Consider the following 27,595-nt stretch of genomic DNA (forward strand, 5'->3'; position numbering starts at 1 on the left):
CACAATAAAGAAAACCTGATTTATTCTCCCTCAGGATACATGTTATATTGATCACATATGTAGGCTGGATTCTAAAAATAACATGTCCTTTCCTGTCTAAATGTTAATACACAACTTACATTTATATAATTCCCGTAGTTTATAAAACACTGTCAATCAGAAGCCACTTGCTACCCATGACTTCTGAATACCAATAAAAGTTATATTATTCTTTTGTCTTAAACACCAGTGAGAATATGTAAATAAGTCTTTATTAATCAATGACTATTCAACATCTGACTTCTCTTTCTTTCTTTCTTTGACAGAGAGATAGAGAGCACAAGTAGGCAGAGCAGCAGGCAGAGGGAGAGGGAGAGGGAGAGGTAGGCTCTCCGCGGAGCAGGGAGCCCGATGTGGGGCATGATCTCAGGACCCTGGGATCATGACTTGAGCCGAAGGCAGCCACTTAACCCACTGAGCCACCCAGGCACCCAACATATGACTTTTCAAGTTCCCTGCTGTTTCTTCTTTATTGTTTGTTTTGTTTTTTGTTGTTTTTTTAAGATTTTATTTGCGAGAGAGAGAATGAGAGACAGAGAGCATGAGAGGGAGGAGGGTCAGAGGGAGAAGCAGACTCCCTGCCGAGCAGGGAGCCCGATGTGGGACTCGATCCCGGGACTCCAGGATCATGACCTGAGCCGAAGGCAGTCGCTTAACCAACTGAGCCACCCAGGAGCCCTCTTTATTCTATTTTTTACTTCTATTTAATTTTTTAAATTTAAGTGGTCTTCACGCTGGGCGTGGAGCCCAATGAGGGGCTTGAACTCACAATCCTGAGATCAAGAGTTGGACACTTAACCAACTGAGCCACCCAGGCGCCCCCCTATTTTATTTTTTCTAGCCATTTCTGTAATTACTATGGTTTCAATTAAAGATGAAGAGTAGTGGGAAAAAATTCTAATTGGTCTGATAGATCATCGGAAGAAGTAGTTACCAGATTTGGCCAAAATCTGAAGTGAGGTTATCACTTTTCCTCCTTCCTCTTAGCATGAGAAAGGCCTCTGCAGTTCTCTTTCATTTAGAGGGCATATCTAGGCATACTGCTAAAAAGAGATGGGCATATAAGAATTCCTGGGAGGGCAAATAAAGAACTTGCTTCAACTCTATCATTCAGTGTAAGTATGCAAGTAAGACCACTTAAGTTAAATGAGGCACAAAAATATGTATGCCATTTAGTCTAAAATTTTTAACATAATTTATATATTTATATATATCTATATGTATAATTTATATATATTCTAAAAATATCTTAAGATATTTCCCAGCTGGTTTTCAATCTTAAGGCAATGCTTTCAGATTTGTTTTAATAATCCTTTTAATATTCAGATTTGTTTTAATAATCCTTTTAACTCCAGTCTATCCCTTTCATGTAACTGGTTTGTAGATTCTGAAATGCATATCATGGGCGCCCCTTTGATTATAAATACTTTTATTACTGTATTAACAAAGCCTCTTGGGCCCTAAAAGAGAGCAGATGGGATGATTAACAACAGCAGCTGTTACATCAATGTCCAGGAAATTACATGCATACCATAAATTATTTTAAATTTTACATGCCTCAGCTTCCCAATTTTTTAATACCCCTCCCTCTGCCTCCAACACCCATCAAAACACAATATGAAGGTAAACTTAGTAAGATGCCACTGAAGTCATTAAGTGCCTACTTTCATGAATTTTAGTTAATCAAATCAATCTTATTACTAGTTTTTGATAAACTACATTAACCATTTTTGGGGTTAATATAACTTTTCTAATTCATTACTAGATTCTGTGGGTTCTTTGAGTCTTAGTGTAATTACAGTTTACAATGCTCAAGTGTTTCACAAGTGTTTCACAGATATTTGAATTTAATCCGCGTAATAATGGTGGGCGTAAATGCTATTATTCACATTTTACAGGTGAGGAAACCATACAGAGTAATTAAGTACCTTGCCCAAGTAACAGAACCTGGATGGATTTAAATCAGCCTTCAAGGCCCTTGTTCTTATTTTATTCTTCAATGTTACTCCTTAAGACACAGAAGCACTGCAATCCCCCGTCTTCTTACACAGGCTCACAACTAAAACATTTATTGGAATATAATTTGTATTCAGTGGCTTTTAAACAAGAAATTCACAGTTTAACTAGTGAGAAATATTGGAGTCTTGGCTTCCTGAAGATTAACATCAGAACAGGCAGCTCAAAAAATGGCTTACAGGTGGCATTTTAGTTTCCCCAGCAACTCAATTTTCCTGGATCAAAATCTAACTAAAAATAATTACGCTTTCTGTGGTAGAACAAGTTCATTCTGACTCCTTCCTCCTCTCTTTGGTTGGAAATTAGGCGAAGTACTTCCACACAGTCTTATAAGAGAGAAGTACTGATGCCTCCGTAAAGTAATCTGAGATCAATCAAGTCACAGCCTCTTCAACTTCTTTTAGAAAACTCTAGAAAACTCCTCACCCTTTCAGGGCCCTTTTTGAAAATAAATCATCATTTGCCTACGTCACCAATCACTTTCAATGTCAGAGTGTCTATTTTCAGATATTTGGTCTGAATAACTACCATCCCAGTAGTTATTTTTTTTTTCATCCCAGTAGTTATTAACAGTAGCTCTTCTCCATGACTTATGGGAGAATTACCAAAGGAAAAGACCAAAAATTTGTTTTAAGTGAGATACAGAAAGACTAAATTAGCAGCAAGAGTTATTTCTTAGAATAAGAGAGACTTCATTAGACCGTTTTAAGCCGTTATATTAGCATCAACAAGTACTTTTTGGGCTAGGATTATGAATTCCATTCCCGAATACAGTACAGGGAAAATTCTAAAGATGTCACCAAAGATATTTCCTAGAAACTTAGCCGCTTTCTGACATAAATGAAACAAGCCTCAACCTTTTTCAGACACATGCTACATAAAGAATTTCAAGCTGTCTTATTTAGTCACTTATATACTGAAATAGGTACTACAAAGAGAAGTATTATCCGAGATAGAAGAGTACATAAATTCACAGACCTAGCACTGAAGTTTTCAACCTGGAACGAACTGTACCAAGTCGTGTGAGTCAGTATTCTTATAAAACAACCCAAAACATCTCCACTGGTTCCAGAACTGATTGATTTTCACATTCTACATATAAAGATCAGTTTCTCCCCCAACACCTCTTATTAGAAACCTGGATATTATTAAGGGAAACACTGTTTCCTCCTCACATTTAGAGATTTAAGCCCACAGAGGTACTTAGGCATTTTAATACAGCTCTTTAAAAAGGACAAAGCTTGTCATCTATGTAGTGATTTATCTGGCAGGGCCTTCTTTTCAACCGACTTCTGGCAGGATTTTCCTTAGAGATCAGAGGAGTCAACGTAACCCTTACAAACTAGATCCACAATGAGCCGTTGGTAATTAACGGTAAGTTTTGAGCTAATGAAAGGATTTGTGGGCGGGTCAAGGTCCTGAGCCACTCCAGATAACACTACTGATCCTAGGAGCAGTAAGGTTAAGGAAAGAAAAGTCTGCATCCCATTTCCTTATCTTGACCTATTAAATCAGGCCGCCAGGAAACGACCACAAAACAATCCCGTGGGTCCTTGGGGTCACCACACGGCAGGGCCAAATGCCGGCCTGGGCATCTCTTCGCTGTCAGGGACCTGGGTGGAGAAGCCACCACACCCCTCGCTCCTCACCGTCTGCCCCCGGGACCTGGGAGTCGGGCCCCTAACATCTTGGTACCCATTAAGGGCTCTCAAGCCGCGACTACCGTCACCAACGCAGGGTCTCGCCGGGCCCCGCCGGGCCCATTCTGCCCAGCTTCCTCGACCGTCGCTTGGCCTCTCTTCCCTTCTCGGGCGCCCGCCCGCCCGCCGGCCGCCCCGAAGGGTGCGAACTCACGGCCGCCGTGGCGCCGGTGAAAATATCCTCCCCCTCGGTGTCGCTGTCCCCAGCCTCGGGTTCTGACCCCCCGGCCGCCCCCTCGGACTCCCGCTCCAGGCCGGGGAAAGGCGGAGGGAGTCTTTCCGCAGCGCTACAGCCACCACCACCCGACGCCATCTTCCTCCACCCGCGGCGGAAGCCGCAACAACAACTTTATAGAGAGATAGCGCCGCGAGCAAAACGTTCCAAAGGAACGAGGAGTGGGATCGTCGTGACCAACCCCGCGGGACGCACAGGGCGGGGGCTCGGGGGCGGGGCCCGGCCGCTGGGGGCGGGGCAGGGCGGTCCAACGCTCCGGCCCAAAGCTCCTACCCAACAAATCCGAACCCGGCTTCGCGACGCTGAGCTCTTAACCAAGGGGGGAGTGGGGCGGAAAAGGAAGAGCTAGGTAGGGGCTGCTCAGATTCCTAGGGCCCTTTCTGTTCTGGATAGCTTTAGCCAACAGCCTTCTTAAGAAGATGTTCGAATAAAGGAGTTTGAAAACTCCTCTACATGCTACCTACCTATGCCAATGCTCTCATTGAGATTCAGTAAATATTTTTGAGGTCTCTCAACAGGCGGCAGCAAAGTTTCACCATTTATTCTTTGGACGACATTTAGTTAATTCATTCAAGAAATATATAGAACATCTACTGTGTGCCTGGCACCCTACCATGCGTTTGAATACAGAAATAAGCTCCTGACCCACTAGGCACTTGAGGGAGACAGGCATGCAAATGAACAAATTCAACGTGTTCAGTGCTATGATGTGTTCTGGGAGCACAATGAAAGAGGGCATCAGTTATGCTTGGAAATGTAGGGAGGCCTCAAGGGGGTGAGGCCTTGTAACCAAAGTTACAAGGAAGTTGGGGTTATCCTCTTCATTGCTGTGGAGTGGAGTGGAACAGATGGCAGGGAAATTCATAAATTCTGAACACAATTTTCCTGGGATCTAAACTATTCACTTGTCTGGTGAGCCTAAAGTCTAAATCAGCCAGACAATAAACAAAAGATAAACGGGATATGTTAGCATAGGGTAATTCAGCAAAATGACCCTTTCTTTTCAATAGAGATGACATTTGGAATCAAGTCTGATAAAAGGTTTGTTTCTAATTGCAAATTCCTCAACATCAGGGATTGGTTCTCTCACAGGTCTATGAGCTGTTTGAGGGCAGGGGCCGCCTCCGATCTTCGTATTCTCGGTGCCTATACACCAAGTCTGGCAAAGTAAGTGGCCAATAAATGTTTGAAACTTGGAGGGATGGATGGATAAAACTAACATCATCAACATTGTTCCTGGCATTCATCACAGCCACGAACACCAGAGGACTTAAGACATTCTTCTTAGGATTACGATTTCCAGTATGTCACTACTGGATATCCTGGGCACGAGGAAAGGCCTTTCGTTCTAAGTTGTCTCTGAAGGCGACCGACAGAAATATGCAGCTAGTAGTGGGGAGCTGTGCTAGCCTGAGCCCTCTGAGGCGAGAAAATCAAAAGCCCTCTCTTAACCCCGCGACTCCTAGCCAACTTCAGTGGACTTCCAGGACCTTCCGTTTCAGGGCAACGGAAACTCACTTCCGGCGTGACTAGGAAGTAAGAAAACTGGCTGGAAGCGGCTCCCTCAGAGAAATAACAGTAGACTGTCTTTGCACACACTCCTCCAGCAAAGATCTCCTTTCCCCTACCTCTTCAGGATTTATTTTCAGCTTATCGAGGGCGCTGAATGAGGCAAACAGTGGCGGGTAACAGACCGTTACCTACCCCTTCTTACCCGATATAGACTACAAATCCCAGAATACATCTCTTTGCCCCTTGGTCCCAGCACGCAATGCTCCTCACGTGCTGGGAGGAATTTTTTTTTTTTTCTCTTGTCCCGCCGAAACCGAGCAAAGCATGCTGGGGCTTGTGGTCCTCGCGGGGCCCTTCCCTAGGTCCTCCGCGCTACTCTGTCAGGCCCCGCCTATTTTCTGCTCTCCTGGACCTTTAGGCTTGTCTCGGCCCATTTGAAGACCAGGAAGTTGATAAATCTCGAGGCCCGCTGCTGAGAGACGGTGGCTCGGATGGGACAGTCGCCAGGGATGGCGGAGCGTGAGGATGGAGCGGGTGTCCGGGCTGCTCTCCTGGACGCTGAGCAGAGTCCTGTGGCTCTCCGGCCTCTTTGAGCGGGGAGCTGCCCGGCAGCCCCGGATCATGGAAGAAAAAGCGCTAGAGGTTTATGGTAACTAATTTTACCCAGGACAGCGTTTGGCGTTGTACGTGGAGGTGGGGGTAACGGGGATCTCACCTGAGGGCTGGGGGTGGAGACTCCGGTTTTTGCTGGGTCTCGTCCGAAGCTTGGGAAGCCTTGTCTCCGGGGTCCTGAGTCACGCAGGAATGTGGATCTTTCTAGGACCCGGGCTCTTCCTAAACCTGGGGCAAGCCGAGCCTGGAGGTTTTTAAACGCTTCATTTCCCTTGTCTGCCCCACGCCCTAGTGGCCTTTTCAAGATTTCTGGGCAGAGCAGGCATTTAGGGTGCTTGGTTAGGAAGCAAAGCTGGATTGATTGCACTACTTGTCTCCTTCCTTGCGTCCCCTAGCCCCTGGGTGACTAACGAGTTGGGGACTGGCCTAAGGGCACAGTCGCTCTCTTGTGCAAAAGAAAAAAAAAAAAAAAAGGCAGCGGTCCCCGAGAGAAGAGGACAAACCCGGCTCCCCGTACCCGGGCCTCGAACTTTTAGTTTCTTATCACAGCCAAGCCAGCAGTGCAAAAACGAATACACACACACACAATCACATACATTGTTTAAATTCCTGGGACCCGCTTCATTGTACAAATGAGAAAACAAAGGTTTAGAATGGTTAAACAGCTACCCGGAGGTCACACTGCCAGTACAGAAACGGCAAAAACCAAGCCCATGTCTTCTGATTCCAAACTTCGTGCACTTTACACCATTTCACAATTGCCTTATGACTCCCTGTTTTGGGACTTATGTAGTATTGCTTTTGAAAACTAAAAAGACTGGCTCTAACTACTGTTCAGCTGTTCCTGCTGACTGCAGGTGAAAGATCTAACCAAAGAATACAAATAAAATGTGGGCAAGGATTAGGGACCAGGAGAAGGAGGCCAGGGTTGGAAAAGATCTTTGGAGCCAATCTAATTTACCGCTCTCTTACTAGAGGCAGGACTTAACCCCAGCTAGATGATTATGAGTAGAATGATCTCCACAAAACGGACACATTCCTGTACTATCAGACTTCTGTCTACAGCATCTCAGGACAGAAGGGCACTTGGGGATACAGCTTTGGAAGAGAGATGATTCTTGTCCTAAAGTTTCTATCGAGGGAGACCTATATATGCAAAAATAGACTTTTTTATTTTATGCAGTAGAAAGCCATCGACCTGAATAAGAGAGAGAGAAATTCAGAGGAAGGAGAGATAGTAATCTCTGAATGGGGGATCTGGAAAAACTTAAGGAGGAGTCACTTGAGTTAGGCCTTGAAGTATAAGTATGCTCTGGATATATGGAGGGTAGAAAGCATACTAAGAGAAAAGGGAGCAAAAGTATGGAGGTGATAAAGGAACATGTTAGAGAATGGCAGATAGGTGGGGCTTCAGGATAGAGTTTGTAGTAAAGGGTGGAAGTGTGGTCAAAAATTATTTTAGATACCAGGTCAGAACTGGATACTGAAGATTTAAATGTATAAAGAATATCAATGCAGGGGCACCTGGGTGGCTCAGTCGTTTAAGCGTCTGCCTTTGGCTCAGGTCATGATCTCAGGGTCTTGGGATTGAGCCCCACATCGGGCTCCTTGCTCAGTGTGGAGCCTGCTTCTCCCTCTCCCTCTACTCCTCCCCCACTCGTCCCCTCTCTCTCTTTCACTCACTCTTTTTCTCTCAAATAAATAAAATCGTTTAAGAAAAAGAATATCAGTGCAGAGCCATAGAAGAATTTTCATCAGAGGAGTAATGTGAGAAGAGCAACATTGCTTTCTTTCTAAATAAATAAATCCAAATCTCTCAAATCAGTAGAAAACCAGAGAAGTTTAATAAGGGGTGAGACTTAATTTCAGGGTTAGGTAGCATATTAAAGAATATAATGCAGCTTGTATAAATGAGCCTTACAAGGAAAATGCCAAGGATGAGGGGGAGCAAATTTCTTTTAAAAAAGCCGTGTTGGGCGCCTGGGTGTCTCAAGTCGGTTAAGCGACTGCCTTCGGCTCGGGTCATGATCTCAGGGTCCTGGGATCGAGCCCCGCATTGGGTTCCCTGCTGGGCAGGAAGCCTGCTTCTCCCTCTCCCACTCCCCCTGCTTGTGTTCCCTCTCTCGCTGTGTCTCTCTCTGTCAAATAAATAAATAAAATCTTTTAAAAAGCTGTGTTTCCCTGAGCCCCATGGGGACAGAGCCTTGTGAAGAAGAAGCTTTGTCTTTTCTTTCCTGTCTCCATTTTCAGATTCTGTGGCTAATCAAGTGATAAGCCTAGGAGTGGTTGGGGAGAAGGTGGAGTGATTGATTTGTTTTTCCCAGTAGCATTTCTGATTACAGGGGTGCTATCAATAATAGAACAAAACCTCAGGCTGGAGAACATCAAAGTCCATCCTATGTGGATTCCTTCTGCTCTCCTTTCTATCTCACCATTTGTCTATCATTCTCCTTTTCCATATTTTTCTCCAACCTCAGAGTAAGAAGGAAATCTTGTCCTCTCCAAGGCCAGCCCAGGCTCCCACATCCTTGGTCTCATTCCCTTCTGCTTATTTTGCCAGTCCGCCATCCTCCCCCCTATACTTTCAGTCTCACTTCCTCTATTTGATCCTTCCCCTTGGGCTATAAAACATACTCAAGTTTCCCTTACCCTTGTCATTGTTCTAGCTTTGTCTAAACCCACTATCTGTTCTTTGCCCTTCCCTTCCCTGCCAAAGCCCTAGGACTGCATTTTCGGTTCCTTCTCGTTTCCCCTTTTGCAAGCTGGCTTCTGTCCTCATCTCTCTACTGAAACTGCTTTCTTATAGGTGATCTTCTGGGTTACAAATCCAAAGACCTGTTTCAGCTGTCATCATTTTGAATTTTTCTGCTGCATTTAATGTTGTTAATCTCCCCCCGCTTCCATCTCTGCTTCTTGCTTTTCTTTCTTCTTCTGATCCCTAAATTAGGTGCTTCCTACAGGTCTATTCTTGGGTCTCTCCCTTTACATTAGTAGTTTTCAAACTGAGCTGCCCATAAGAACAACCTGAGGAATTTTTTAAGTCCAGCCCATACTACAAATCAATTAAATCAGGATCTTTGGGAGTAGGGCTTAGACATCAATTTTTGTTTTGTTTTTAAAGCAGTCCTGATGATTCCATTGTTCACCCAAGGTTGAAAACTGTTCTGCTCATTCTTTGCGAATCCCATGGGTTCAAGAACCACTCTAGCTTTGTTGCTCTCTCTCTCTCTTTTTAATTTTTTATTTTAATTCCAGTATAGTTAACATACAGCATTATATTGGCTTCAGGTGTACAATATAATGATTCACAATTCTGTATGTTACTCAGTGCTCCTCATAAGTGTACTCTTAAAACCCTTCATCTATTTCACCTGTTCCTCCACCCACCTCCCCTCTGATAATCATCAGTTTGTTCTCTACAGTTGAAAGTCGGTTTCTTGGTTTGTCTGTCTCTTTTTTCCCTTTCTTCATTTGTTTCATTTCTTAAATTTCACATATGAGTGAAATCATGTGGTATTTGTCTTTGACTGACGTGTTTTGCTTAGCATTATACTCTCTAGCTCCATTCATGTCCTTGCAAATAGTAAGACTTCATTCTTTTTTATGGTTGAATAATATTCCATCACATATATATCAGATATATTCATAAATTCATCAATCGATAGGTACTTGGGCTGCTTCCATATCTTGGTTATTGTAAATAATGCTGCTACAAACATAGTCATGCATGTATCCCTTTGAATTAGTGTTTTTGTATTTTTTAGGTAAATACCCAGTAGGGCAATTACTGGATTGTAGGCTAGTTCTGTTTTTAACTTTTTGAGGACCCTCCATACTGTTTTCCACAGTGGCTGCACCAGTTTGCATTCCCGCCAACAGTGCACAGGGTTCCTTTTCCTCCACATCCTTGCCAACACTTATTTCTTGTGTTTTTTATTTTAGCCATTCTGATAGGTGTGAGGCGATCTCTCATTGTAGTTTTGATTTGCATTTCCCTGATGATGAGTGATGTTGAGCATCTTTTCATGTGTTTAGCCTTGGTGCTCTCTTAAACCTTATGTCACAGTTCAGTATTTGCTGGACTGTCCCATCGGGTTGCCCCTTAAGCACCTCAAAATCATTGTGTATAAAACTGAACCCAGTTGCCCCAGCCCCCACCCAACTTTCTTCCTGTGTTCTCCAGTTTTGTTTTGTTTTTTCATTCTATCAGTGTTCTCCCAGACAGACTTAAAATCTGAGTCATCTTCCTTTTTCCCTTTCCTTGTCTTCTACATCTAAACAATTGTCAAATTCTCTTGATTCTGCTGCTGAAATTACTTCTCCATCTGTCCCCTCCTCTCCATTACTATTGTCATGTGCCTGTTTTGGGCCCAGCATTTTCAGCTGGTATTCCTGGCTTTGCCCTTAGCTCTGAGTCTACCAGCCAGTGGATGAGTTCCCAGCTGACAGTGTTATGCTGTCCCTGTTCCTCCCTCATTCAGAACCTCTTGAGGATTCCCTATTGCCTGTGGCTGACTGTAAAAGATCCTTGATGGTCTGGCCCAAACTCTTTTTTTTTTTTAAAGATTTATTTACTTATTTATTTATTTGACAGAGACAGAGAGAACAGGAACACAAGCAGGGGGAGTGGGAGAGGGAGAAGCAGGCTTCCCGCTGAGCAGGGAGCCCAATGTGGGGCTCGATCCTAGGACTCTGGGACCATGACTTGAGCTGAAGGCAGACGCTTAACAACTGAGCCACCCAGGCGCCCCGGGCCCAAACTCTTATATCCTCACTTATGCTGGGTTCCAGGCAGACTCAACATTTTTTTAATTAAAAAAAAATTTTTTTTTTTAAGTAATCTCTACACCCAACGTGGGGATCAAACTCATGACCCCAAGATCAAGAACTGCATTCATTGCTGACTGAGCCAGCCAGGAGCCCCTAAACTTCTTTTCCTTTTCTTTCCTTCACCTTAAATGTCAAATACTGAAATTTTTAAAGGCTTGTTTCAGATTCGACTTTCCTAAATCCTGATACCACAGTCTCCCAAGCTATAAGTTATTTCTTCCCCTTTAACTTCTATGACACTCTTGTCATTCTTATGTTCTCTCTGTAATGTTGGATCCAAGAAACTGGTTATGATCTAATAAGAATCCAAGAAAACAGTTTTCTCAAAAGGAAACTGGTTGTGGAAATTTCTGTGAGAAATCTGGGCAGTTACTATAATATTTGGTTCAAAAAAAAAAAAGCAGTCCGTGTTTGGATTAGGACTGGCAAAGTCATCCTTATTGAGAATATTCATGTTTTAACATAATACCTTGTCTCTGATGATTCTTTAGATTTGATTCGAACTATCCGGGACCCAGAGAAGCCCAATACTTTAGAAGAACTGGAAGTGGTAACAGAAAGTAGTGTGGAGGTTCAGGAGATAAACGAAGAAGACTATTTGGTTATTATCAGGTTCACACCAACAGTACCTCACTGCTCTTTGGCAACCCTTATTGGTAAGATTTTATATATAAATATATTTTTAATTCTAAATTATTTTACTGATACTGACCCAAAATAACAATTAGCATCATGTATCACACTTTATAGTTCACAGAGTCTTTTCAAATGTGTATCTTCTGTAGCCCTCACAGCCTATGAGAGAATTTTCCAGATGAGGAACCCAAGACTCAGAGAATTTAAGTGACTTGCTCAGAATCACATAGCCAGGAAATGATGAAGCTGAGGCTCAAACCCAGGTCCCCTGACTCCAAATGTGAGATCTCCTTTAATTACCCCATGTTGCTTTTCTTCCCTGTACACGCCTACAGTTAAGAGAGTGGGTGTGGGCCAGTCCTCTCCTCAGTTCTGGGGATTGGAGTGGGTGCTGTCAAACTAGCCCTGCTGCCATCACCTTCTTTTCCTTTCACTGCTCTCTTGGCTTCAGTGCAGCATGGGCCATAAGTCCTAGTGGGAGAGTTCTTTTTTTTTGTTTTTTTTTTTAAGTTTTTTATTTGGGAGTGTTATTTTTGAGGTAGTTTTCTATTCGAGAGGCTGCATTCCCAATATTTTGTAGTAGTTAGCTGTAAGATATACAAGAGATGTCTTTGAAGATAAAGGAGGGGCGCCTGGGTGGCTCAGTCGGTTAAGCCTTGACTCTTAATTTCTGCTCAGGTCATGATCTCAAGGTTGTGGGATTGAGCCCTGCTTGGGCTCCACGCTGGGTGTGGAGCCTCCTAAAGATTCTCTTTCTCCCTCTCCCTCTGCCCCTCTCCCCCCCATCTAAAAAAATAAATAAATAAGAATAAAAAAGATAAAGGAAGTTTATTTCAAACCAAATGTTCATCAGTAGGGAATTGGTGAAATAATCATTAATGGTATATATTAACAATGGAATGCTATACAGCTATGAGAAAGAATGAAAAAGCTCTCCACGTACTGGTATGGAAAGATCTTTGTTACATACTGTTAAGAAATAAAAACAAGTATAATATTGCTACATTTGTGTATAAAAGGGCAAAAATAGAAATTTGTATTTGATTGTATAGGCACAAAGAATATATAAGAAATGGCCAGCTGTGATGGGGGTGGGTATTGGTGGTAGGAACTGGGCAGGTTGGGGACAGGGTGGGAGGAAGACTTTACTGTATACCTTTTTATATTTTTAAGTTTTTGAAGTATGGGAATATATCATCTGTTTAAAAATAGATAAGTTTATAAAAACGATTGAAAAGGTAAATATTTTATTATTGCTTCCATTTTTGTGATTTCTGTTTTTCTCTTCTCACTTGTTGATCTGGGATCCCTGTTAGTGATTTCCAGCATATGGGCCACATCTTGAGGGACTAAAGGGTCCATGAATCCATAGATAATATTGTGGTTATTTATTTATTTATTTATTTGAGAGAGAGAGAACATAAGCCAAGGGAGAGACAGAGGGAGAGAGAATCCTCAAGCAGACTCCCTGCTGAGCACAGAGCCTGCCACAGGGCAGGATCCCAGGACCTTGAGATCATAACCTGAGCCAAAATCAAGAGTTGGCCACTTAACCGACTGAGCCACCCAGGCACCCCGATGATATTGTGGTTATTAATATTCCATCCTAGAAAAAGCATTTTTGAATGCATGCTTATTTTTTTGTCATTGGACAGTTTCTGAATCAACAGATACCAGAAGTACTGCTACTCTCTTGATGTGAAGGGAAGTATCTTAAAATATTTTGATACATAAGAGTTCTTAAATAGAGGGTCTATTACTCTAAGAGCTTTTAGCAAGTTGATTTTTAAAAAGTAACATTTAGGGGGGGAAAAAAAAGTAACATATAGGGGCGCCTGGGTGGCTCAGTCGTTAAGCGTCTGCCTTCAGCTCAGGTCATGATCCCAGGATTTTGGGATCGAGCCCTGCATTGGGCTCCCCACTCAGCGGGAAGCCTGCTTCTCCCTCTCCCACTCCCCCTGCTTGCGTTCCTGCTCTTGCTATCTCTGTCTCTGTCAAATAAATAAATAAAATCTTAAAAAAAAATTATTAAAAAGTAACATTTATTTTGTGTTTTTTTACATTACAAAAGTATGTTTCTTGGCAATAATTTGGAAACTCCACAGAAGCATAAAGAAAAAAATAAAAATCAGCTGTCATAAAAGAATGTGTGCTCTAGGCTAAAATTCCAGCTCTGTCAGGTCTGCCACTTTGTGGCCTTAGGCAAATTACTTAACCTTTCTGAGCCTCAGTTTCCTTATCTGTAAAGTAGAGATAATAAGAGTATCAACAGTTATAAAGTTTAGATAATAGAACATGTGAAATAGATAAGGAATATTTTTTATTCTTCATTAAATATTAGTTTTTAATTATATAGTCAGAGGTTTGTGCTAATCACATCAGTATATCATAATTTTTATAACCATTTATACCACTTCTAGGCTTTCACAATTTATTAAATAATATGATGAACAACTTTATACATAAATATTTTCATATATCTCTAGTTATTGCCTCAGGATAAATTCCTTTAATTGGAATTATTGGGTCATATGGTATAAGTATTTTTAAGCTTCTGGGTACATATAAGTAAGTCCTTATTAAAAAGTTTCTACTCTTTGACCCAGGAATTAAGGAAATAATTCCATTGAAGAAAACAGTAACGTGTACAAAACGTTTATAGTAAATTTATAATAATAAAGCCTGGAAGAAACTATAGTATCTATTAATAAGGAAATGGCACCAATATAATGGAATTTCTTGTTTCTATAGAAAATGATAATCAAGGAATCAAAGTATCTGAGAAATGTATGAAAAAACTGGAATGCTAAGCTGCATTTGATTATGATTGTAATTATCGAAAAACCATGTTTGTGTGGACAAAGATTGAGAAAGCCCAGGAAATAAAAGTAACTCTAAAGGCACCCAGTTCCGATTATGGGAGCTACTTCAGATCTGTCCACTCCTTGAACAAAGTGTTGTCAGGATTTTGGGGACCCTTTTAATATGAGTTCCAGTTAAGACCCTTGGCTTTTTAGAAGTTAGTATACTAGTGTAGTAACCATGTTCAATCAACACGATTGGAAAACACATTAAAGGGAGCCTTCTTCCTGGCATCTGGGAGGGTTTTCCTATGAGCAGGTAGTGTGAAGCAGGGGAAGGCACCTGGGTATGCGTTCCAGCCTGATTGCTTAGGTCGTCACCTACTCAGAGTTATCCTGGTAAATAATTGCAAAGACAAGGAAGACTCAAAGTGGGTAAGGCAGAGAAAACCAGCTGATAGCCATTTGTGTTGACTTAGTCTGGACAAGAATAGCTGAAGGCAGGTGTGGTCCAATATGAAGGGCATAGGATTTGGAGTCAGAAGGTCTATATTTAGCTCCCAGCTCTCTGCTTGTCAGACAAATCACTTATCATGGTTCCTGGTTGTAAAATGAAAATGATATAATAGTAATAGCTAATATTTATTAGATACTTTTTATGTACCAAGTCCTATTTTAGGCACATTGCATAACAATTTATTTACTACTCATAACAACCCTGTATATAGTGGTACTATTATAATACCGATCTTACAGATAAGGATACTGAAGCTCAGGAGAGGTTAAGTAACTTGACGAGGGCCCCATAGCTTGTATACAGTGGAGCTTCTTTTGAACCCAAAGTATCTATCTCAGTAATGCTCTACTGCCTCTCTTAAGGATATTGATGTTCAAGAAAGTGCTTTGTGAATTGTGACACAGTTGTTATTTATACTATGTGGGTAAAACACCTACCAACAGTGAGTAGAACACAGGAGGAAGCTCAGATGATACACAGGTAACAAATTAAAGAGACAGTGTGGGGGGCAGAGGGAAGAGAAGAACCCTCCAAATATGCTTTAAGGCAGATCTTCTAAAGGGAGACCCTCTTAAAGAAACTATATGTTGTCTTTAGAGTTCTCTAATATTTATTATGAAATTACTGTGTTCTAGACTCTAAGTACTCTGAAATACTTTGTGCATAAGAACAGTTTGACTTATCTTTTGTGTCTAGGGGTGTAGATTTAGTTAAAAATTCCTTCCTTGTTTTGAGGTGGGGGAGAAGAGGAACATGGGCACACAGAGGGTTCGTTCCAAGCCCAGTGTTAATTTCTGTTACAAGTCTCAACTGGAGCGAGGGGTGGTGGGTATTGAACTATGACTTGACATTGAGGTGATAAACTGAACTTCAGAGGATCTTGTTTTGGGGAAACAACTCTATTTGTACATTGTAGATATAGAGGATTCCAAATTTGAGAAGTTTCTTGTGGTCCTTTTTAAGTGGCTCTTATTTGGTCTTAAATTTTTGCATGATCTGGCCTGTTGTGAGTGTTCAGTAAAGTTAAATGAGTGAACTGACCTTTGCTTGAAGGTAAATTGTTGTAGTAGAAAGGACCTAGGCTTTGCAGTGGTCTTGGGTTTTAGTCCCAATTGCCACTTTACTAACTCAGTGACCTTGGGCAAGTTACATTGTGACCTTAGTTTCATAATTTGTAGAATGGGTTTGGTAGTATGTGGCTCACTGGATTATCATGAGGAATATGTAAGACTATATATATTAAAGTTGCTAGCATGGTGCCTGGCTCCAAGGAGACCTACGCTGGATTGAACCAAAGCTGTTTCCAGCTACTGTATTGTATGGAGACACCTACACACAGTTGTATACATTGTCAAGAATTAATAAAAGAAGAGATAATTGGGGCCTTTTCTTTTTTTTTCCTCTACAGGGCTGTGCTTAAGAGTAAAACTTCAGCGGTGTTTACCGTTTAAACATAAGGTAAGGAAGGGATGCCTGGGTGGCTCAGTCGGTTAAGCGTCTGCCTTTGGCTCAGGTCATGATCCTAAGGTCCTGGGATCGAGTCCCGCATCGGGCTCCCTGCTCCGCGGGGAGCCTGCTTCTCCCTCTGCCTCTGTCTCTCTCTCTGTCTCTCATGAATAAATAAATAAAATCTTTAAAAAAAAATAAACAAATAAAAAAAATAAACATAAGGTAAGGAAGATTTTGTTGTTTTATAACAGCTTTATTGAGATTTAGTTCACATTTCACACAATTCATCTGTTTAAAATGTACAGTTTAATGGTTTTCCTGTATTCACTGAGTTGTGCAACCATCACTACTATCAATTTTTTGTGGGTTTTTTTTTTAAGGTTTTATTTATTTGAGAGAGAGTGCGAGCAATCACTAGTAGGGGGTGGGGCAGAGGGAGAGGGAAAAGGAGACTCCTCGCTGAGGAGGTCCGACTTGGGGCTCGATTCCAGGACCCTGAGATCATGACCTGAGCTGAAGGCAGCCGCTTAACCTACTGAGCCACCCAGGCGCCCCAGTTTTAAAACATTTTCATCACCTCAGTAAGAAACCCATACCCATTTATCCAGACCTTCCCCCATCCCCAGGCTACCACTGATCTCTTTTTGGTCTCTATAGATTTGCTTATTCTGAATGTTTAATTTAAATGGAATCATATAGTTTGTAGTCTTTTGGACTGGCCTCTTTCACTTAAAATATTATTTTCAGAATTCATCCATGTTGTAGCATGTGTCGGTATTTCCTTCCTTTTTACTGCCTTATATGATTCCATTGTATGGATGTATCATAGTTTATTTATCTGTTGATTAATGAATGGACATTTGGGTTGTTTCCACTTCTTGTCTATTAGGAATAATGCTGCTGTGAACATTCATGTACAAGTTTTCGTTTGGGCATATTTTCATCCTCCCTCCACCTAGAAGGAGATTTGCTGGATCTTTTGCTAAGTGTATTTAACTTTTTGAGGCACTGCTAGACTGTTTTCCATAGCTGCTTCACCATTTTACATTCCCACCAGCAGTGTATGAGGGTTCTTATACTTCTGTATTAATATTATCTGTCTTTTTCAGTATAGCCATCCTAGTGGGTTTGAAGTGATAACTCATGGTTTTGATTGCCATTTACCTGGTGGCTAATAATGTTGAACATATTTTCATGTGTAAAAAATTAAAACCAAGGAAGAACCACTTAGAAAGGGCCACAGTAACCTCTCAAATTTAGAGTCCTCTGTGTCTGCAAGGTACCAAGCCCACTGTGTGGTTTCCTTGAAGTATAGTTCATGCAGGAATAGCAGGGTAAATGCTTGACTTTTCCCCTTTATTTACCATTTTTCAGAGTTGAGTCATGCATAATTTTAAACCGAAGTAAATGAATATAGAGTGATTTTTATACCTGTTGTTTTGTTGTCTGGAATAAGAGTTAGTATTATGCCACTAGCCGCTAGAGGAATTCATATGGTGTTTTGGGGTGGGGGGCAGAGAGAGAGAAAGAATCATAAGCAGGGGGCGCCTGGGTGGCTCAGTCGTTAAGCGTCTGCCTTTGGCTCGGGTCGTGATCCCAGGGTCCTGGGATCAAGCCCCGCATCGGGTTCCCTGCTCAGCGGGAAGCCTGCTTCTCCCTCTCCCACTCCCCCTGCTTGTGTTCCTGCTTTCTCTCTCTCTCTGTCAAATAAATAAATAAAATCTTTAAAAAAAAAAAAAAAGAATTGTAAGCAGACTCCATAACAGCACAGAGTCCGGCACTGAGCTCAGTCTCACAACCCTGAGATCATGACCTGAGCCAAAATCAAGAGTCGGGTGCTTAGCTAACTGAGCCACCCAGGCGCCCCAAGGTGTTTTGTTTTTTAAAAAAGACTGTTCTAGATGATCTCTGGGGTCTCTTTTAGCCATAATAAGGTATGATTTTTTTCACTCTTGAAAAACATTTATCTTAGTAGTAAAATAACTGTGTAAGAATTAGTTCATACACTCCAGTGTTCTCTGGAGAGTAGACATGTCTTTTTCATATAGAATGTGTTATTTGTCACAGAATTTTGTGGGTTTGTCTCAGAAGGTCTAGTTCTTGGAGGTTAACTAATCTGAGGAAATGCAGCAGGACCAGGAGGTTTAGCTTAATCAATATTATACTTGAGAGTAAATTTAGCAAGATAATAATAAATGAGAAGAGGAGGATACTGAAAACTATATTGTGATCCCATTTTTGTAAAATAAGCAAAAAAAAGAAACTTCCAACTTTGGGGTGTGTGTGTGTGTGTGTATAAAATCTGTATTCCATTATGTAGGTATGGAGAAAAATATGGAAGAAACTACACTAGATTATTAGTATGGCTTTCTTGGGGCTTAGGGCAGAGAAGAAGTTTAGATATTTTAGGTACTGATTTGGGAGGAAGAGGTAGAGTGTAGGGTAGAGAGATTCATGAGTAAAGTATGTATGAGATCTCATTTGTGTAAAATTTTATTTGTGTGTATTCATTAAAAAAAATAATGGGAATACCCCCTGCAGGCCTTCCGCAGGTGACCAAAATTAAAAAATCCTAATTTCAGGGCCCCTGGGTGGCTCAGTCAGTTAAGCGTCTGCCTTCAGCTCAGATCATGATTCCAGGGTCCTCGAATCGAGTCCCCCATTGTTTTAATGGGCTAATAAAATTTTTGTCTGTCACTATATGTTGACACAGTTCCAAGCAGGGAGTCTTCTTCTCCCTCTGCCTCTCTCTCTCTCATGAATAAATGAATAAAATCTTTAAAAAAAATCGACTAATTTCAGTCCCTGTTTCGGAGGGATTTGTCCCTAAGTCATTGATGTTAAGAACACTATTTGGGCTTTCATTCCTAGACACTTGAGTCCACTGTGCATTTCACTTCACTTGTTATCTTAGAGTGTTCTAAATGTTTTGGTTTTAATATTTTTTTCTTCCTAGTTGGAAATCTACATTTCTGAAGGAACCCACTCAACAGAGGAAGACAGTAAGTCAATCTTGACCCATTAAAAAGCAACTTCAGATAGTACTTCATCTTGGATACTGTTATTCTGCTATCCAAGTATCTATGGGTCATTTGCAAAAAAAGTGAAGAATTAGTTATTACCTCTTCTTTGAGGTGGGGAACGTAGGCTTTTCAAGAAGGTAATTTTTCAGTAGGACTCTAGGTGAACTAGAGGCAGGCCCTGTGAATATTGGCTGATTTAGCCTAGTAGCTGCACATCTCTAAAGAATATCCAGCTCTAGAAACCTTGACTTACAAACTCTAAAGAGGGCTCAATTTTTTTTCTTTGGTGCAGGATAGAGAGCTATGTACTTGAAATTGAAATTGAAGGTCTAGAAAAGAATATGGACATTTCTCTTTTAAACTCTTACTTTGAGGGTGCTTTTAGCAAATTATAGACAGAAGATATGGGCCAATACCTTTATTATATGAAGATCCATGCAAGCTCATTAAAAAATAAAACACCCAGTAGATTAACAGAGACGGACAGAAAATTCACAGAAGAACTAATAGATAAACATGGAGAAATGTCCTCCCACTATTTATCAAGGAATTGCAAATTACAGCAATAATAAGGAGCCATTTTCACCTGCTGTTTTATGTGTGTGTATGTTTACTTGTTTTTATTAATAATACCAGATATTTTTTGAAAACTGATAGCTCATGTATTGTTGCTGACAATACAATTGGTGAAAAATGTTGGGAAATAATTCAGTGATAAGAATCAAACCATAAAAATACTCATACCCCTTGGTCTAATAATGCCACTTTCAAGAATCTCCAAAAAGAAGGCTGTATGTATAAAGGTGCTCCACGTCGCATAGTGTTCATAATTAATTTAGAAGGCTTATAATTTTTGCTATTTTAAATAACCCTGTAGTTTAAAAAATAGGCTTAAGGGGAGAAAAATAGTAATTTTCAAAATTGTATTTACTCTTTATATGGAAATAATGTATATGGACGAAGACTAGAAAGAAAGACATGAAAATAGTTGTGGTAGAGTAGTGGGAATTTAGGGGGTATTTTTCTCTGTAAGTCTCCCTTGTAGAACTTACAAAAAGTGAGCCAGCTTTAAGTTATCAAGGAGTTAAATTCTGTTTTAATGGGCTAATAAAATTTTTGTCTGTCACTATATGTTGACAAAGTTCCTCAGCTAACTTTTATCTGTGTTTTGCAGTCAACAAGCAGATAAATGACAAAGAGCGAGTGGCAGCTGCGATGGAAAACCCCAACTTACGGGAAATTGTGGAACAGTGTGTCCTTGAGCCTGACTAATAGCTGTTTTAAGAGCCACTTAACTTTAATTGTTTGATATTTTTGTTTAAATTCTTTGTAAAAATGTAAAAGACATGTTTAATACATAGGTGATTTGTACCTCAAGGCGTTTTTTTTAACAGATGATTTGCAAGCAAAATTTAATTATAAGTAGTACCTAGTTTGTTCAGTGTATAACATTCTCAGGATTTGTAACACTTAAGTGATTGGACAGAAAAATATTTTCTAGTGATTATGTGTCAGATGAGTTGCTATTTTTCTGATGCCTCTTCTGATAACTACTTTTCATGTCAAATATTTACTGTGCCCAAGTGTATTCAATTTAAATCATTACTCTGTAGAATAAATAAAACAGAGATGATTCTTGTAATGATGTACCTTAGAATGTTTTCGTTGAATTATAAATCTTAGTGTAAATGCCAACTCTAAAAGATATTTACAAAGCTTTATTTTCTGATTATTATGTAGAATCAGAAATCTGAGAACCAGAAAGAACCCTTAAAATCAGGAGTAGGCCCTGCCTTCAAGGATAGTCTTGGACCCATTTGTAGATGAGGATCAAATGTGGAGTGGGCCAGATAACATATGTAATTTTGAAGATCAAGAAGTCCCCAAAGAAGTTTTGATTAAACCAATCTAAATTTATGGTTTCTTCTTTACTTGAACTTTCTTCAGTTTATTTTAGGGGATAATGATCATTTGAAGTGTAACAGGGTGTGGAAGGTGGCCCCCCAGATGTTCCCCAGTGATCCTTGATTCCTGGTCTTCATGCCTCTATATATTTCCTTCTATATTGAATCAAAGCTGGTAGGTGTGGCTAATCAAGAATCAGAGGTGACAGTGTGTGACTTCTGAGGCTAGATCATAACAGGTGTTGTTGCATTCATCTTGATTCCTTGAATTTCTCACTCCGTGGGAATCCAGCTACCATATCATGAGAACACACGAGCAACCCTGTGGAGAATTCCACAAGGAGAGGAATTGAGGCCTTGCACCAACAATCAGCACCAATTTGCAAACCATGTGAGTGAACCATGTTAGAAGTGATCCTCCAGCCTCAGTCAAGCTGATATCTTGACTGGAACTTCACGAGACCCTGAGCCAGAACTGTCTAGCTAAGCTGTCCACATTCCTGACCCAGAGAAGCTGTGAGCAATAATAAATGTTTATTGTTTATACCACTAAGTTTTGGGGTAATTTTTTATATAGCAATAAGTAACTAATATAATAGGTTATTGGAATGGAGCTCTTCTGCCTGAAATTTAATAGAGGATACAAAGGGAAAAATAGGAGAACTTGTTCCATGGCTCTTGAACCCTTTTATCCACTTCGAGAATGTATGTTTTGAAAGAACAGAGGATTTTATAAGAAGATTAATGAAGAGATTTTTTTTTGGATAAAGCTGTTGCTGTGTTGAGTTCCAGCCCCCATTTTGGTGGAAGGGTAGGAAGGGGACCCCTTCTACCATTATCTGCTGAGGGGAATTCCAAGGGGACAACTCGGAGAGTTTGGAAATGTGTTCCCTGCCGTTGGGGGATCCAGTAAACCGGTGCTTGACTCAGGTCTGAGGAAGAAGGTGGAAGAGGACCAAAGGCTGGGCCAAAGGCAGACTGATTCTTGCCTAGGAGGTCTGGAGGGCCAGAGAGAGGCAAGGCCAATGACTCTGATGACAGAGCCCTCAGGGCAAGGTATGCAGGACTATTTCTCATGGACTGTGCTGTGGGGTTGTATTTGACATTGTCCAATAGGCTATCAGCAGAGCCAAGGAGACCTCCACAGAAAGGGTCTGAACATGTCCTGCCTGGTGCCCCAGAACTGAAGAGAGAGGACAGCAAGAGCGGGGGATGCATCTGTCAGGGTCAAGGTGTACAGCAGGAACCTCTGGTAAGCTTATGAAAGTACCAACCCAAGAGAGAGCCAGCCCTAATCACCAGGGAGGCCCAGAAAGCACAAAGCCAACCAGCTAAGTAAGAACCATCCTATCTTGAGTATTTCTCCCTCGTCAGCCTCCAAAGCAGTGGTAGACTAACTAGCAAGCAGGGGGGCTGGAGAAGCAGAAGGGACTGCATCCCATTGCTCTGCTGTAGGTTCTAAGCCTGAAGCAGGACCCAAATTAGCCCAAGAGTTAATGCCAAGTTTGTAGTTTTGACTATGAGATATGACTAGATTCTTTAATGCAGTGAATTTTTATGATTAAAAGTGACGGGAAGACTTTGTCTGACAGAAACCGTCTGTCTGCCCAAATCTTCACCATTGGGCAGAGGAAGATCATACCTTCTCAACAAAGTGTCAAAGGATAGGGACAAAAATAGAATGAGTTTTATAACATACTGGTTCTAGAAGTCCTGTGGAAACCGTCTTGGCTTCTGCTAAGTCTGCACTGTCTTCAGCCCAGCTTTTGTCCCACATTCTCCCTCTTTGAAGAAAGGTGCTGTCTGGAAAATCAGACGTGGTGGCATTGGAGCACTAGCTTTGTGGAAATGTCACTACTGATTCCTGATCTTTTGCTACAAAAGTTCTCATTGGCTCCTCTCTTTTTTCCAGGTCATTAGAAATCAGTCACCCAGCAAATGTAAGTAGATCCACAAGTAATGAAGTATTGCTGATTTTTAGTCATCACTGTAATCACTTCCTTCAAATTACAAATCCACCAGAGTTGGTCCTTAGCACCAACATCCAGTTGCTTGCTTCATGGCAGTCTGCAATGGAGAGCCAGGGCCAGAACTAAGTGTATCTAGTGTGTACCCTGTTTCATGTTCTCCCAGCCAGCGCACATGTGCTTTTTGACTGGCTATCTGCTTCTAAAAGATAGGGCAGGTATCATCAGAGGGGCTCTGAGACTAATAGCCCAGGGTCAAATTCACATCAGTCCTCAAGTTCTGACCGTTTCTCATCACTAGAGCCCTTGATGGTCTGGGAAACCCAGGAAGCCATAGCTAGGGTTGAAGGAGGAGGGCTGTCTTTATAGTCCCTTCTTAAGAGACCTTGATACATGAAATGCTCATCGCCAGTTTCAGGTGGCTGGAATCTAATGAAGTTTGAGATCCCTAGTGTATGCTCTCATCAACAGATATTTTAGTGAGCACTCTCTTGAGTAGCCAGCACTATCAGGTGCCGAGGATGCAAAGACGGATTGGCCCCTCTCTGTCCCCGTGGAGCACTTACTTAACCAACCTCTGCCTTCAGCCCATCTCCTGCAGGCCATGAATGATGTTGGCCATCTCTTCTAGTGCCTGAGCTTGGCTTGGCCAGGGAGGCACAGAGGCTAGACAGCTAGAAGCAAAGACAAAACCATTCATTAGGGACTGTCGAGTGAGGAGACCAGCTAGAAATGGGTCGTTGCTGCAGGCACTCCCACCCTGCTGGTCCTGCTGCCCTTGGAAGTTAGACTGCTGTGTCTGCTACGGCCAGAATGATCTCTCCTCTCCCTGCTGTTTTGTGTGACTTACTCCAGCTTCAGAGCCCTAGATGGGGTCTCTAATCCCAAGGGCCGCATCTATGCCCTGAGTGCCAGGGAGGCGGGAGAAAGGAGAGGTTGGCCTTCTGTATGGGACACTACCTCTCTCTCAGTAAGACTCACGTGGTGGGAACTCCGCCGATTCGTAAGAGGGTTCCAATGCCTAATGTCCACTACGTTAATAATATACTTAGATGAATTTGTGCTTAATCATGACAGCATCTATACACACAAGTGAAAAGTAGAGGCACGTATATTTATAAGAGGTATTATCTAGTCCCATCGCCTGCTGGATCAGCAAACTTTTTTCAGAAAAGGTCCAGATAGTACATTTTCCAGCTTTGTGTCTCTGTTGCAGCTATTCAGCTCTGCTCTTGTTGAACAGAGGCAGCCATGACACTATGTAAATGAGTGAGTGCGGTTGCATTCCAGTAAGACTTTTTTTATGGGCACAAATCTGAATGTCACTTAATTTTATATGTCATGAAATATTATTGTTTGGATTTTTTCCAACCATTTGAAAATAAAAAACTATTCTCAAAAGCCAAAACCAAAACCAAAAAAACAAAAACAAAAAACCCCAACAACCCGTTCTTGGCTTGAGGGTTGTATGAAAGCAAGTATCAGGAAGAATTTGGCCTCTGGGCCATTTGCCGGCCCCTGATCTGTAGGAATGATTCATAACCTTTTTGGAGGGTCTCCGACCTCTTTGAGAATCTAATGAAAGGTAGGGAATGGATCCTTTTCCTTTTCCGAAAGGAAAAAAGGCACTCACATGATACTTTGCATGTGACTTCAGGACTTCATGGATTTGCTAAGGAGTCAGTGGAGGCCAGGTTTATAACTCTCGTCTGCAAATAATGCTGCCTGTGCGTTTGGGCTTCCTGTTCTTTCAATAACTCCTCAGAGCCCTGGGCTTCACAGCTTTGGTTGGAAGCCGCTACCTTCTTAAATCATAATATATACTGAAGACGCTTTCTCAGCTCTACCACGAAGCAACTGCTTTGTTACCCAAACTGCAGATGTCTCCAGCAGGATGCAATTAGCTGTAAATGGGCGAGGACTATTTTTTAGGAAAGAGAAGGATGGCTATAAAAGCCGCATTGCATTGATAGCCCAGTTGGTGCCCCTTGTGTGTTAATACAGTGGCAGAAAACAAGCCAGTTAACTAAGGGTTGAAACACCTCACTGATGCATTACTACTGGAGACACTATTTTTTTAAAGCTGCCGGTGGGTCCTGAATATTTGTTATGTTATTCCTTATATATTTGTGGTATATATGAAATAATTTACAAATGATTTTTTTTAAATCCCCTGGATTTTGCCTGGCCCATAGCTTGTCCCTGACTCAGGTTAGACTGCCTATCTGGCAGAGGCAGACTCAGTCCCTGCGTGAACTTATTTGGGCCAGATGTGCTAGGGGAAGGGGTAGCAGTTGCTGTACGGGCTGTGAGGTTCTCTTTGAGTACTATTATTATTACACAGACCTTTGCCCCTCGCAAAGGAGATGGTTCAGAGCACAGACCGAGGTGCCAACATGCCACCTTGCTCTAATCCTGGTCTTAGCCCCTTGGGTAGCTGTGTGACCTTGGGCAAGTTACCTAACCTCTCTGTAACTTAGTTCCCTCATCTGTAAAGTGAGGTATTTGATAGCGCTGCTAAGAGGATTAAGAGAGAGTGCTGAATACAATGCCTGGAACGTATTAAATGCTTCATTTTAGTGTATGTTAAGTAAAAATAGAGGAGAGGGCCCCTTGGTGCTAAGTTACTTGATGGGTGCAAGTTTTCCTCGCCAGCTGGGTGCAATCACCTGGGGAGCACTAGGTGGCAGCAAAGCATGACTCCTTAGTGTCAGCTTTCAGGTTTCCAGAGGGTCAGCCAGGAGCAAGACAGAGCACTGCCTGCTGAGTGTCACCGGTGGAGGGACCTGCGGAGGGACCCCTTTCCCCACCCAGGGCACCCTTGCCACCCCTCTAACCCGGCTGAGCTAAATGCCACACCACACTGGGCACTTTGCCTTTGTTCTGACTGGGGTGATTATCATGGAAGACTTTCTTAGATGTGGAATTACTTTGCCAGAGGTTAGGAATAATTTTGAGGGTTTTGATGTATATTGCTGAATTGCCCTCTGAAGAAATTGTACTGATCGACATCCTACCAAGAATGGGGGTTTGTGTCTCGGCCCCACACTAATCCTGGGTATTTTTACTTTATTTATTTTGGGGGAGGGTATTGTTAGGTAAAAAAGATCTTTGCCCAAGGTGGAAGATTTTAAAATGCTACCTTTTTTTCACTCACATTATTTGCTAAGATTAAACATGGGAAAATATTTCTATTGCGATTTTTTAAAAATCCCCTGTTTATATCCTTTGCCCATTTTTCTATTGACATGTTCACTTTTACTTTATTTTTATTTTTAAAAATTTTATGTATTTGAGAGAGAGGAGGAGCAGGGAGAGGGGCAGAGGGAGAAGGAGACTCCACACTGACCGGGGAGCCCCAAGCAGAGCTCGGTCCCAGGAGGAGCTCAATCCCAGGAGCCTGAGATCATAACCTGAGTCGAAGGCAGATGCTTAACCGACTGAGCCACCCAGGTGCCCCTGAGATGTTCACTTAAAACAAACAAACAAAAAAACTATATAGTATGGGTTTTAGCATTTTCTGTCATATATACTGCAAATATGTTTCCCAGTTTTTCGATTGCATAGGCATGTTTAATTAATGTCTACTAACTAATGTAAACTAACATGTTAATAAATAACATGAATTACTTAGTTTTTGAATGGGTAATACCTTCAGGTGGTTTAAAGATCAAAAAGCATAGCCTAAAGTATATGGTGAAAAGACTCCGTCCCAATCCTGTCCACCTGGTTCTCACCCTTCCCCAACAGGTTTCATGATTAATAATTTCTTATTGCTCCAGAGAGATTTTATGCCTGTAACAGCCAATACAAATATATATATATACCCTTTTTGGCACAATTTTTAGCATACATCTTGCCAGACCACGCTGTTCTATGATTTGCTTTATTTTTTTTCTACTTAACAGTGTGTCTTTGAGATATTCTCATAACAATCTACAAAGAACTTCCTCATTATTTTTCACAGTGTTACAGTATTCCATTGTATGTATCATATTTTTTTTTTTAAGATTTTATTTATTTTTTGACAGAAAGAGAGAGAGAGACAGCGAGAGAGGGAACACAAGCAGGGGGAGTGGGAGAGGAAGAAGCAGGCTTCCCGCTGAGCAGGGACCCAGACATGGGGCTCAATTCCGGGACCCTGGGATCATGACCTGAGCCAAAGGCAGACACTTAACGACTGAGCCACCCAGGTGCCCCGTATGTATCCTATTTTATTTAACAAGGCTCCTATTGATAGACATTTAGATTATTTCTGTTATCTTGATATTACAGACCAGGCTATAATGAGCAACCATTTATATACCTCATATCATACATTTACAAGTGAATCTCTAGGAAAAATTTTTAAAAA

The 27,595-nt window shown here is 41.5% G+C and overlaps 2 protein-coding genes across 10 annotated transcripts in view; one reads left to right on the forward strand and one right to left on the reverse strand.

Moving 5' to 3' along the window:
• The window catches only part of SNX1 (sorting nexin 1), a 56,130-nt gene extending 51,996 nt beyond the window's left edge, over positions 1–4,134 (reverse strand). For all 5 annotated transcript variants that reach the window (XM_064570314.1, XM_064570316.1, XM_064570315.1 and 2 more), the window contains exon 1: positions 3,910–4,134. In XM_064570314.1, the coding sequence (XP_064426384.1) occupies positions 3,910–4,068 (159 nt within the window). In that variant the 5' untranslated portion in view covers positions 4,069–4,134. The remainder of the gene's footprint in view (positions 1–3,909) is intronic.
• A 1,746-nt stretch (positions 4,135–5,880) lies between these two features.
• LOC123861116 (cytosolic iron-sulfur assembly component 2A) overlaps positions 5,881–27,595 on the forward strand; it is a 157,001-nt gene continuing 135,286 nt past the window's right edge. Inside the window, exons 1-5 of one of the 5 annotated variants that reach the window (XM_045899895.3) lie at positions 5,897–6,151; positions 11,436–11,600; positions 16,307–16,356; positions 19,304–19,349; positions 20,545–21,823. In XM_045899895.3, the coding sequence (XP_045755851.1) occupies positions 6,028–6,151; positions 11,436–11,600; positions 16,307–16,356; positions 19,304–19,349; positions 20,545–20,642 (483 nt within the window). In that variant the 5' untranslated portion in view covers positions 5,897–6,027 and the 3' untranslated portion in view covers positions 20,643–21,823. Of the gene's footprint in view, positions 6,152–11,435; positions 11,601–16,306; positions 16,357–19,303; positions 19,350–20,544; positions 21,824–27,595 lie in introns of those variants that run through there. The other 4 variants (XM_045899896.3, XM_064570321.1, XM_064570322.1 and 1 more) reach the window with 4 other exon arrangements.

This window comes from Mirounga angustirostris, unplaced genomic scaffold (genome assembly GCF_029215605.1).
Source record: "Mirounga angustirostris isolate CCGP_5_RB_7025 unplaced genomic scaffold, mMirAng1.0.hap1 SCAF_9, whole genome shotgun sequence".
Lineage (NCBI taxonomy): Eukaryota > Metazoa > Chordata > Mammalia > Carnivora > Phocidae > Mirounga > Mirounga angustirostris.